Source organism: Sinocyclocheilus anshuiensis, unplaced genomic scaffold (assembly GCF_001515605.1).
Source record: "Sinocyclocheilus anshuiensis isolate Anshui unplaced genomic scaffold, SAMN03320099.WGS_v1.1 scaffold1487, whole genome shotgun sequence".
Classification (NCBI taxonomy): domain Eukaryota; kingdom Metazoa; phylum Chordata; class Actinopteri; order Cypriniformes; family Cyprinidae; genus Sinocyclocheilus; species Sinocyclocheilus anshuiensis.
In genome coordinates, this window is record NW_015555817.1 from 472,406 (window position 1) to 486,591 (window position 14,186).

The 14,186-nt window shown below is 36.9% G+C and overlaps 1 protein-coding gene across 1 annotated transcript in view; it reads right to left on the minus strand.

Moving 5' to 3' along the window:
* The window catches only part of LOC107675180 (max-binding protein MNT-like), a 21,094-nt gene extending 14,619 nt beyond the window's left edge, over positions 1-6,475 (minus strand). The window contains exons 1-2 of the mRNA XM_016469438.1: positions 6,181-6,475; positions 4-115 (exon numbers count right to left, since the gene is read on the minus strand). Coding sequence (XP_016324924.1) covers positions 4-115; positions 6,181-6,253 — 185 coding nt within the window. The 5' untranslated portion in view covers positions 6,254-6,475. The remainder of the gene's footprint in view (positions 1-3; positions 116-6,180) is intronic.
* Between the last annotated feature and the right edge of the window lie 7,711 nt (positions 6,476-14,186).

Genomic DNA, 14,186 nt, shown 5'->3' on the forward strand with positions numbered 1-14,186 from the left:
CGCATGTTGTCGGCCCAGGTCACATGGTTAACTAGGACAGACTGGATAATGGGGGTGGAGAACTTCTGCTCCGCCTCACGGGACAGCAAGGCCTTCTCTCGCCGCTCCTCCTCCTCTGTAGAGAAAAAAAACAGAATAAAATGAACGTTATGCACAAAGACAGATGAAATGAAAGCTACAACTTGGAAATGCTATTTGAGAATAATACACTGTATATTTAAATTTGGTGTGCTGTATGAAAAATGCTGGATGGAAACACCATGAAATGTGAATACATATTCCAAAATGTGCAAGAAAAAAAGTACGCATTACATTTTTAATACATAAACTACTGGAAACACATTTACAGAATACATTCCCAGATGCTCATTAAAAAAGTGCGTGTGACTGATTAATTCACTCCTGATTGGTTACTTTTATCCTTTAGAACTGTCTGAAGATTGTCAGAGCATTTGTGTTTGCACATTCTGAACAGCAACTTATTTATTACATTTAATAAAAAATAAAATAAAAAGCCTACAGCTTCTGTTTTCGTTTATATTTTGCAATTTCCTTAGAAGTGACCATTTTGTTCTCTTGAACACATGGGATGGAAACGCTGCAAACAGTTTTGCAGTATCTGTTGCATAAATTAAATTTGCAGCTTAAATGGAAACTTACTATTCTCTCACTGGAGATTCTAATCAGAAAGAGACAGAAACACTGCTTGAGCCGCACAGTTTTTGTAGTTCTCTGATTTATAGCATAAAATTACATTTGCAGCTTCAATGGAAACACTTATTTTCTTCTCGACTCTAACTGGAGATTCTAGTGAGAGAGATGGAAATGCTGCTCTATTCACAAACAGTTTTTTGAGGTATTCTGATTTCTCACATAAATTCACAGCAGATTCAAAAGCAAAGAACTGGGGCCCGTTCTTCGTACGTCGCTTATAACATCCGAGATGAAACCTCACATCCAAGATGATATCATCGCGCTAATCAGGATCTGGCTAATTCGGTTCTTTGAACGCAGCTGTTGTTGATGATCAGTATGGCTGGATTGAGTTATCTGAGATAATTGCGCGTTCATGGGTTGGTTTAAAAGGGGCTATGTATCGATACTCGAAACCACGATCAGCAATGCAGCGATTGGCTGGCGGCAAGACAGCAACGTAATGACATCATATAATTAAAAAAGACACCTGACGAAAAACTTGACAAATTTTTGGACTTTTATAAGGAAACAGCCAAGCGAACAAAACTACATAAATCTTATAATAGATAAATGAAATGTGCACTGTTTTTATTTTATTTTTTACATGATTCCCAATTATTTATATTCACGATTTCTAATATTTGTACAGGCTTTACACTTTTATTTCAATGTAGTAATTAGCAATTCATTTAATTTTATATTTGAACAGATTTGTTACGTGACAGCATTAATTAAAGTTTCTTAAGGGTCAAGATCATGTTATCTGCATCTCCTGCGCTCCACCAAGCCACTCCCATAATAGCTGTCAGCACTCAAATTAATGCACGACTCTACATTATCTATATAGCATGTGTGTAAGACTCGAATACAATTATAAAGTAATAATTTTATGACGAATAAATCTTTCAGTGAGTAAAACTGGCTGTGTCTATAGTATTAAAGACTACACAACATTATTATATTATCTTTAAATGATTATTATTTTAAATTATTGTCCCTGGATTAGTAGGGTACTCTTGTAATAAAGTAGCGGTGGTAGCGGACAGATTTTAAGTATCAATTCTGCTTAAGAAGATGCAATCTAATCCTGTTTACATGAAATAAGCCTGCTCCCGAGCAGGTTTAAGCTTACGGACCTGTTGCTATGACAGCAACTCCGGGATGAGCTTCGAAGAACCAAACAATCCAAGATCAGGCCAAATCGTCAACAATCAAATCCAGCTAACTGAGTTAGCGACGTATGACGAACGGGCCCCTGGTGTGACTTCTTTTTGAACAAAATCAAGCCAAAACTAAATTTGTTTAGTTGTCAGGAGTTCGAAACAGCTTGCCAAAGAGAACTTAATTCACTTTATAAACCAGAGTTATAGTGATTATTGGCCAATTTCAACGTTTTCAAATGACCAAAAAGCCCTTGTGTCAGTCCAAAAATCTACGACACCCATGCAAATAAATCAAAAACTATTTATAATTTTTTGTGATTTACGTAAATATTATGTGAAATACTTCTACACAAAATTTCTGAGATTAAACAAAATCTAATTTGCTGCAATCAAATTGTATCATGTCAATGTTCAAAATTCAACATTCAATTGGCCATTGAAAATATAAGTTATATAAACCATAAGCAATGACTGTCAAAATATAATACAACAGAAAAATGTATTTGTACAGGTGATTAGTTTCCCTCAGACTGAAATATATTTTATAAAACTAAAATAAATATTCACAGCACAGATTTCAAAGAGTTATTTACTATTTATTATCTAGCTATAATGGCATTGCTCTGTTTGTACAAAAAGAATAATAAAAAATTATAATAATAAAAAAAAATGTGAAAGAAGTCAACTAAACTATAACCATAGCTAATGAATACCAGCAACAATACTACAGATCAACACAAATTTATAGATCAGTAATGGAAATAATTAGTGCTTTTCTAGGCTCTGACAAAGAAGCGCTCATGGCTGTGAAGTGTAAATTAATAATGAGAAGCTGCAGACTAACAGAGTAATTTAATACATCAAGACAGTGTGTGAAATTCATAAAACCTGCAGTGTAGCTATAGTTTTCATTTTAAACAAGAAAAGCCAGTGCAGGGAGCAGTAAATCATGACTCCAATTAGGGTGGGGTGTGAGCTAGCTGTCCTGCGTGGTCTGTCTCTTTAAGAGAGAAGCCCCTGAAAGAGTCTTGCCTTGTCTCCAGCTCTACGCTGACGTCACACAGCAGTCTGCACGAAAAGCCAAGAGCTGGCGTGGGCAATCTGAGGCCGGGCCGTACCATCTGCAGGCTAAAATGCCCCCACCATCCAACAATTTCCATGACTGATGGACAGATCTATTGTTTAGCCCGTCGATCCATATTCAGTTGCATCTAAGTTGTGACTTCAGATCGATGTTTGAATTTTAATACAGGGGGTTTCTGGCTGCTGTTCAAAGCGTCTTTGAGCCAAAAGTGTCATTTGCACCGCAATACATTCCTGTGCAGGAGAAACTGCATCTTGCGAATGTGAGCATGCTGCAGACAAAGGGGTGACCTGATGCAAAGCATTCCTATACAGTTCAAACCACGACATGCGGGAATCCTCCTGCATCAGCAGGAAGAATAATATTGACTGTGAAACACATTCTCAGAAGCACCGAATGCTGGGATCAATATTTTCAGTGCTTGCATATTTCTCCACTATATAACAGGAGATGACAAGTACATACCAAAATGCCATTTCTCTTGACATTTAAATGCGTACAAAGAAATGAATAGCATGTTAGGAATGGAATCCCAAACACTACTGTGTCATTGTGCATATATTATACAGCCAGGCTAATAAGCTCTAAACAGCTCATGAGAGTGCCATCTATTGCTCTCCATAAATAAGCATGTAAAGCTCTTGAGGATATACTATGTTGGTCCGTAGGCTTTAAGAGTGTGCATTATCAACACGGCACTGCGTAAATGGGACAAAGGAACCTTCTAATGAAGTTTCCTCATGTCGTCTAGCATACAGCAAAAATTCCATTCCATTTTCACAGGCTAACGTGGAAATCACGACCCACTAGACAAGAACAGCACAAAAGATTTTAAGAGGCTTTGCTCGTATAAAACTGTGCTTGCATAAAAAGCAATGACATTCATTCATTTTGAACAATAAAATCAAATGCAAACATGACATTTCATTTAACAACCAACTTATTAAACTAACCTATTTATGACTGTGTTACTCTAAGATAAGCAAGTGTGCTGGCTGGTATAAGGCTCTTGTATAATTATGAGCAGCTTGGGAAGCAGAACAAATAATTAGGTCTGGACAATTAGTTAAGAACCTTTCACGTCTTCATTAACACTCAGTATATTTAGTGTCTGTCACAGACACTAGTTCACAAAGCTCAAACAGTAAGTGAAAGCTTAACCAGGTTTGACAGTATAAAAAGCAAAAGAAAATTCTCCCTGCTTATGCAAATAAATGCATTTTTTTTTATAAACATGGGGTATCATTCTCACTTCCTTTAACATAAAGCCTCTCTTTTGATACAGCACATTTGAGCTTACATGCAATTTTATAGATCTAGTACAAGGTCAAAGATTGTGTAAGTGTATGCAAAGTCTGCACATTTGAATCGAGCCTTTAAAGAGAAAGACCTTGCAGAAATGTTCAAAAATATGCCAACTGCACTTATTGTTGCACAGCCTTTTTATCTGTATTCCCAAATTTAAATAGTCTGCAAAAGAGTAAATCAGTCTGTCAAGCTTTTACTTAGCGATGCATGAAAAATGCACATTATATAACTGCATTGAGGGAGGGTGGCGTTGCCCTATTTTCTCCCCAGTTGTGACCTGGGAGAGAAGGAGGGGGGCGGGGGTTGGTGTCTGGCGCGCACGTGGCTGAAGAGGGCGGACTTTCAGCACGCGGTATTTGGTGTGGGTGTGGCTTTACTGACACGTCACCTCGAGAATGAAACAAAAAGCCCCACGCTCTGTTTAAAGCGACATATAAATCGCCAGTAAAATCTTACAATGTCTGTTTTATGGAATTTCTGCGTATTCAAGGTGCGAAAACAAACAAAAAACGAGTAAGCAGCTAATAACGAATAAGTTGTGATGGGAAATCACAGTGTCTTGAAAGTCATGAGTGAGATAACCACTCAGCAATGTCATTATGTAGAAAAAAAAAAACCTTTGGTCTATTGCCACCGCCCAACGGATAAGAAACACGACGTTCGCCACTTTCAGCTAACCTGTTTATAAATTAACTGGTCGGTAAAAAAATGGTTGTTATAATTTTAAGAATTCTACCCAGCCAATATAAGTGCATAAACGTGTAACTTTATGTGTCTGACAAAAATACGACACGCCATGTACTAGGATCTGTCGGGGTAAATGTACCCACCCACCGCAGAGCTATTGAGCCAGTATAGTAGCACACTAAATATAGCATGGATTTAACCCGGAAACCGAGTGAGCGAAATATGCCCTAGTCACGAAGACTGCATCCTACAAACAGTGCAAACCACTGGACATTACTACTGAGACAAAGAGCTCTTTTTCGCAATGCTTAAAATAAAAAGCTCAGCGATTTACAATTTTTTTTTTTTTTTTTTAAAAAAAAAAAAATTTCCCCATGTAATAATAATTTAAACAATTACCTTGGATTCATGAATTATCAAATCACACACACAAATTGATCCATCTTTTTACTTCAAAACAGTAATATAATAATTATTTATTCACATTAAATTCATATTTTATATAATATTCAAGTGAAAAATTATGTTTTTCAATTACCCAATCAATATTAAAAAATAGCAATAATAGCAATATTCAAGCCCTTTAATAAAAGTATTACTGAACAGTCTACTAAAACATACACCTTTTTTTATTTCACCAATGTATATATTTAATTTTAATACGTCACTCACGAACATTTGCAATAGTAACCATAGTTTCCACTAAATACCGTAGTAACTTCTTGTTAACTACTAAAATAAATAAATAAATAAATAAAACACATTGAAATTTGGAGTTCCCTTATTCATTTATTAGGGTTTTGTTATAATTATAAGCTGTAGAAACAATAGTATTTTAATAGAAATAACACTATGGATGCCACAGTATATTTATTTTTATTTAGAGTTATAAATATGTTTGTATGTGTGACAGGCTAAAAGTAAAATCTCTGTTTACCTGAATGGCTGTGGTTGCTATGCCAATTTAACACCAAATGAGCAGAAATAACTGTGCTGTAAATCCCCTGAAAAAAAAAAATGCAAATACACACTCCGCACCTGATGCCATAAATCTCCGAAATTACTGTCTGATCACAACCTCTTGTGTGATCCATTAGAGGCAGCGAAAAAATAAAACTGTAGCTATTTATCTTGAAGTGTGCTGGCATGGAAATGCAATTTGCTGGGTAAAATCCCAGTTAGTTCATACATATCTAATTTATCCCATAGATCTATGCAATCACCCAGTCCCCCCCGCCTTACCACGTGTAATCTGTTGTTGCTGGGCTTGCCACTCCAAATACCTGGCCGCTTCCAATAGAGTATCGATACTCATTTTGAACACCGATACAATACGTTCCCGTTAAAAAATGTATGCAAGCCCCCGGTACAGATATATGTGTGGGTTAAATCACAATATAATCCACTGGCTTCCAAAGACAGTCATAAAACATCCAGGGCGCTCCCGAAATTCATCAGAAACACATTACTTAACTGGCAACAAGATGGCGATTGGAGTAACAGAAAACACAACAAGTCGAAAGGCATACAGTGCAAGGTCCGCCCTCGTCGGTGCTACTCCTCCCACATACTACCAGTGATTAAAAAGTAGGGCAGAACACGCTGTCATGCTAAGCGACAGGATCGGGACTCTAAACCGAACGTAATCTCATAAATGAGATTGAAATGTTTATATAAATGATCAAGACTTAATGGTGAGATTTATATGACACAATAGAATCTGTGTAAACTTGTTTCCGGTCGCTTATTAGAGCATAAAAGGAGGAAATAGTGCGAAATGTCTACGGTCTCCATGTTCCGGGTTTTCGCGGTAGCCCTACCCTGCAGTACATTAGCACATGATTAAAACATGTCGATGAGAGGGAACCAATGGGCGTGGAGAACAACAAGGCATGGTGTCTGTCCACATGGGCAGCCGCTAAAGGCTGAGCGCGGCTCATTTGCATGGCGAGACCGTGTATGGCAAGCCGTTTTACATGTATTCAGCTACCTATTTTTGTTGCTAGGAATTGTTTAATTGCCAGTATTTGAAATTTCACTATTAACTATACTCCTTCACTAGCAGTCACTATCTCATTGTTAATTGTAACAAAATGCTTCAGATATCAACCATTCACTTTTGACTGGTATGTAGTTCAATTGACGGTTCACAAAGAGCTTGACTGACAGGCTATCTGACCAATCATAACACTGAATCCGCCATCTTGTCCGACAGCTACGGCCGGAAACTAACAATAAATTACATTTCCTACCTATTAGATTGTGTTTTATTTACGTCTACACCTATCCCAACCCTAAACAATAATACAAAAACAGTAATTATTATTATACAGTGTGACAAATAATATGCTATATTGATGTGTGCATGCCCAGGAGCCGCAGCTGTATCCCAACCACAAATCAGACAGGAGAGTAGATTACGTTTGGTGGACTTAAACTTGAAAAATGGTGTGTTCCGCTGTTGAAATAAAATACATTCTGATGTTCATTCATGTTCATTTCGTGCTTTAAGTAAATATGAAAAGATGATCGGTTCAAGTGCCGCTTTAACTGAGGCAATACAGTGATCTGTAATTAAAGAGCCACAAAACGGTATTTATTGTTTGAATTTCTTTAAAAATGACCAAATTTGAAAGCTAAGAGTCCTGAGACCTTCTCTCATATCAGAAGTAACCTGCTCTGTCTTGTCTGTCGGTGTGTTGTCAGTTTCCTCTTTGCTCTGCAATGTATTTTTCACTCTATTTTTCATTGTTTGTCGGAGATAGCAATAGTAACTAAGGAGGGCAGGTCTTTGCGAACGGTCAATTGACCCTTCGCAGGGAGTTTGATTGACATAACTCCAAATCTGCCATTTTGTCCGACAAATAAACCAGACCGGAAAGCATAACGTAGGTGGACTTGAAATTGAAAAATGGTGTGTATTGACATCTTTCTGCGGTTGAAACAAGATACCTTCTGATGTTTATTCATGTTTATTTCGTGCTATAACTAGTAGCGTTGGGCCAATAGACGATGCCTTCATCCATCGCCGATGGTACTACGGAATAAATACGAGATGGGAGGAAAGTATATATTTGAATACTTTCTCTCACAGTTATATCATTGGGTAATTATACTGTATATAAATTGCGGGCATCAGGGAGCCGCTATTAATATGCGGGGTATTGAAACTGCTTTTGAGTGCATGATCGCTTTTTACTTTAACTTTTGAGATTCGCGATCACACGTACTCTGTGTGTACTACAGAGCGGCAGTACTTACCACACATTTTACAAGATTAGATGCTTGTCAGTGGTGCTCAGGATCTGCAAATCATTCGCCATCATCCTATCAGTCATCTCTCCTTACTCTGTTTATGTGGTAAGTGAACTTTAATGTACTGTAATGTAACAGGCTACCGCAAGCAAGCGGCTAACCATGTCCCTTTAGTGACTCCGTAGAACGCATTATTTGTTTTCCGTGCCTTTCTGAATACAGATTCACACTTCGGGCACACCCCTTCCCGCGCCCCTCCCCGATGTCATCATCCATCACAATGTTTCACTGTAGACATCATCCGATGCCAATTTGGTAGACATCGCCCAACCCTAATAACTAGTAAAGCTGAAGAGATGATCGGTTCACATGCTGCTTCAACTGAGGCGCTACAGTGATCTGTCACAACACAAGAGCCACAAAATGGTATTTATTGTTTGAATTTCTTACAAAATGACAATTTCAAAGCTGAGACTTTGTTTCATACCAAAAGTAACCTTCCCTGTCTTACCTGTTGGTGCATTGTCAGTGTCCGCTCACTCTAGCCCGCTGTGTATGATGCTGTGTGTTTCGTTGTGAAAGCGAAACTACTTTGTTTGGCCTTCCAAAAGAGGACACAACTAGAAATCAGTGGTTAAGTTGTATTTACAACACTGTTCCAGAACACTTCAACCCAAATATTCAGATGTGTGCAGCGTATTTTATGGAGGACTGTTTCCTGAACCTGCAGAGTAGCCTACAATGCATCTGTGCACAAAGACTGTTTCTATAAAGTGGGGCAGTTCCAACTTTGCAAGGACAGTCTGGCGCTACTGACTCACAGCTTGTAAGTACGTCTTTTATATTTAAAGAATTTGCCATTGACGATTCAAACGTGAGTTTTGAGCAGTGTAGAGTAGCGCTTGTTGTTTGTCGTTTCTCCGATCACGAATGCAGACATGGTTTTGTTTACGCTGCGCGATGCAACGCAACGCGTAAAAAAAAGGTATAAGTCATTATAATCAGTAATTATGTCCCCACTGGATGCAACAAATGCCTCGTTTGTAATGGGTTTTATTCACAACGCACTGGATAGCTGGCCAATCAGCGCACACATCGCTTTTCGAATGATGGGCTTTGTAAAAATCGACGGGTTTCAGAAAGGCGGGGCATAGAGGAGCAACAATAATGTACATTACACTCTTAAAAAGAAAGGTGCTTCAAAAGGTTCTTCACAGCGATGCCATAGAACAGGGGTGGCGAACTCCGGTCCTGGAGAGCCACAGTCCTGCAGAGTTCAGCTCCAACCCTAATTAAAACTCACCTGCCTGGAGCTTCCTAATAACCGTTCAGACCTTGATTAGCTTGTTCAGGCATGTTTGATTAGGGTTGAAGCAAAACTCTGCGGGGCTGTGGCTCTCCAGGACCGACGTTCGCCACCCCTGCCATAGAAGAACCATTTTTGGTTCCACAAAGAACCATTCAGTCAAAGGTTCTTTAAAGAACCATCTCTTTCTTACCTTTTTATAATCTGAAGAACCTTCTTTCGCCACAAAGAGCCTTTTGTGAAACAGAAAGGTTCTTCAGATATTAAGGGTTCTTTATGGAACCATTCAGACAAAAAGGTTCTTCTGAAGACTAAACTATTAAACTATTGTGAAGCACCTTTATTTTTAAGAGTGTATGTGGAAAATAATGTGTTTTTTTAACCTTAAACCGCATAAACACATTGCATTACACCAAATACACAAAATAATGTTCTTTTGATCAATGTCATATGATCCCTTTAAAAAATGACGATACTTTAAATGTGAAATTAAAACCGCCAGTAGGTGGCAGCAAGTCACTGTTAAGTGAGTCATTGCGATTGAACCGAATCATTTAAACGGTTGATTCATTCAGGAACGAAACAACTTCATGTTGCTCAGAGACGCAAAACAGTGCTGTGGCTGTGTTTGGAATATTTTTTTTGTTGGCGAAATAGCGCAAAAACAGCCAATATGGCGTCTAAAACGTAAGTCTTGATATAAAAGTATTGATTATTTAACTGTTGTATAAAATCAATATCACATTTGTAACCATGCTGATTTTTTTTTTTAGGAAAAAAAGGCACTCTTCCTGTCATATTGATTAACTATATGAATATAGTAATATCTGCCCCCTTATCTTGAATTATTTGATCATTCTTAATGCATATTAATAGACTGAATCCTGCAGTGAAAGAACGCACTCTAAACGCGTAACTTAGTCGCTTATGTGTGCACTCTGTAGTTGTGTTTTGTTTGTTTTTTTGCAATATACTCGATATAATGTCATGATGTCTCACGAGTTCAGTATTTGCGCTAAACCTGCGCAGATTTGGCTTGCATGAACTTCCCCAAGAAATTAATGAGTGAACATAGCTTACGAAAAGTAACCCGCCAAATTGTCTAGTGATTTGACAGCGTTAATTTAATTTCAAACCCTGCCTGCAAGTAATAAAAGGTCTTAAGCAACTGAGGGCGCGGTGAACAGACGCAGTTATGAGTGAGTGGACGTTACTGTCATGTTCAGCTTAACTTGTTTTACAGGCAGCCGGCTCTGTTACGGAATGAACAAATGATTAGCTCTAAACCTAACTAAAAGGAAAAACGTTTCGTTATTACTGTTAGTATGCAAGTCAGACGCTTTTGAAACTGAAACTTCATATCTGGAAAGCTGTAAAGTATTTAAACATACTTATTTAAATAATATTTCATTTAAATAATACGTCTTATAGTATTCAAACACTTAGTAGGCCTATCATTGCTTTAACTATTAACAATATAAAGACTTTTTAATGGCCCTTGTACTATTTTAAAATTCAAAATTGTGAAGCAGCTTGTTTTTACGGTGCTGTGTAACAGTATTGTGGCTCGTGCATGCTGACTTCTCTATGAATGAGCGCTTGCATGGCAACAGACTGTGATTGGCTGATTTGTAGGGATACCCTAGATGACTAGCACACAGTCAGAGCCTATCCTCCAATCAGCACTGAGCTCAGAGCTGCGTAAAACATGGTAATACACGTACATACAAATAGACACATAGACAGTCAACATTAAGTGCATGCCTGTGTATGCACACCTGTTTCACAAAGGCACAAATAGCAGATGCCAACACATGCAGCTCATGAAATACACAGCACAAACTTTACAAACTACATACAGCACAAATAGCCTGCAGTCTGACTGTCATTCACAGCTCCTCCCAGTGATTTCTCACAGGTTCACTGCAGGCTGGGATGATAAAGTGAGATGTCTTTCAAGTCAGCTACTGAAACATTGTAACAAAATCTCCATATTTGTATACTATATCTAAATGATTTATCATTTATAATTCAGTGAATTGAAAGAAACAAAAATGTTGTTACATACAGTGGGGGAAATATTTATTTGATCCCCTGCTGATTTTGTAAGTTTGCCCACTTACAAAGAAATGAAGGGTCTGTCAATTTTATGGTAGGTTTATTTTAATGGAGAATATCAACCCAAAAATCCAGAAAAAAACACATTATATAAAGGTTAGAAATTGATTTGCATTTCAGTGATGCAAATCTCTGGCTCCGTCAGATTGGTTATGTGCCCATGTCCTGAAGTTACTCCTAATGTCAGCTCGTTAGGTGTATAAGACACTTGTCCACACAATCTGTGTCTTCCATTCCAAACTCCCCCACCACCATGGGCAAGACCAAAGAGCTGTCAAAGGATGTCAGAGACAAGATTGTAGATCTGCACAAGGCTGGAATGGCCTACAAGACCATCAGCAAGAAGCTTGGTGAGAAGGTGCGCCACGCGGATACGCTGTTTTCGTTCACATCAAATCACAACAACGTAGGAAACAGATCCGGCGTGACGCAGCTGACACAGAACAGTATATGTTGTTTTACGTCCAGCGGATATTCTCCAAAATGGCGCTACAGGGTGACGCGGAGGAGACTAATTGTTATATAAAGTCGTTGTTATTTTTCTTTTGCGCAAAAAAAGTATTCTCGTAGCTTCGTAAAATTACGGATGAACCACTGATGTCACATGGATTATTTTACAGATGTCCTTGCTACGTTTCTGGACTTGGGAACATTTCAGTTGTATTTCTGTCTATGCAGGGTCAGACAGCTCTCAGATTCCATCAAAAATATCTTAATTTGTGTTCCGAAGATGAACGAAGGTCTTACGGGTTTGAAACGACTTGAGGGTGATTAATTAATGACAGTTTTTCATTTTTGGGTGAACTAACCCTTTAATTTATCATGCAAATAGGCTAGATTCTCACTCGTTTAGAATCATTTTTATTTAAATGGAGAAAATTATATATAATTATTAAATAATGCATTTGCGTCTGTTTTGACATGGCAGAGACACACAAAAAAAATGCATAGCTTTTAGTACATGAACCAAACTTTGCAAATGCGGCACAACTATACAAATACACATCACTTCTTTCTTTCTTTCAGAGATATACATTTTTTTTTTAAAGGGGTCATATGATGTTGCTAAAAAGTACATTATTTTGTGTATTTGGTGTAATGAAATGTGTTTATGCGGTTTAAGGTTAAAAAAACACATTAAAAGAATATCTCTTTGGATTTGAGACTTTAGTCTTTGCAACTTTACAGATCTTCTTTATGCACCAAGAGCTTGTAACACTCCAAAGAGAAAGGAAAAATTGAAATCGCATCATATGACCCCTTTAAGTTACATCTTTTGGGGCCTATTATGACTTTGGTATCAGCTGCTTTATGCTTAGGCTAATGCTATGCAGATTTTTAATTTTTGATCTATAAGTTTGATTTGTCTCAAAAATACTTTTGTATTATATTTTAGCCTCTTTCCTGTATAGTATACATTTTAATTTACTTGCATAAACATTCCAGAGTAACATTAATGTTGTTTTGTAATAAAAAAAAAAAAAAAAATGAAAAAATAAAAGTTTCATATAAATTTGGACTGTTATGTTACTGGAGTTACAAATTCATAGGAATTTAATTAAATCCACTGGTACTGGCAATTCTCAGATTATGTTTTTATTAGTCAAAAGATTAATTGCGATTAATCGCATCCAAAATCAAAGTTTGTATTTACATAATATATCTGTGTGTACGGTGTATATTTATTATGTATATATAAATACACACACATACAGTATATATTTTGCAAATATTTACGTACATATATTTATATCCATATAATTTATATTATATGTAAATATATCTAATATATAAACAACATCTTTTTCTTAAATATATACTGTACATGCATGGGCGTGTATTTATATATACATAATAAATATACACAGTATACACATACTGTACTATGTGGGGAAAAAACTATTATTTTGGATGCGATTAATTGCGATTAATCTTTTGACAGCAGTAGTTTTTATCAATTTCACAATGATATTTTCAAATAGAATTTCTATAGTTCACGTAAAATTTCTAAAAATTTCTAATTTTTCAAATGAAAAGGGATAGAAAATGTAGTAATAACATGGTAATAACAGTAACATTCAAAAATCTTTGTGCATGCACTCATCAATAAGAATTTATTGACTAGATATGTTTTAATTGAAAAATGTTATGTTTTATGATACTGTTATACGATCATGTTTCTTAATGCAAGTGCTCCCTCCAGTGGTATTCTCGAGGGAGCAGAGAGAGATTAAAAGCCCTTTTTGAGAAAACAGTATTTACATTATACTCCAAACATGCTGCAAAAATAACTATTACTTTTGCTATTACAATGATGGTAAACATGCTAATAACTTGATACTTTTTGTGTCAACGATGCCATAACACCAAATGTTGCATAGCTTATCGTTTTCTCACAATTTATACTTTAACACAGACTAGTAAAATGTATCTGACACTCCTTTACAGGATATATATAGAGCAGGAAATGAAGACATTGGCTAAAATGTCACATGGTTGGACACTGAATCCCTTACAAACAATGGAGAATTGAGCCTTCTCTCTCTCACACACACACACACACACACAC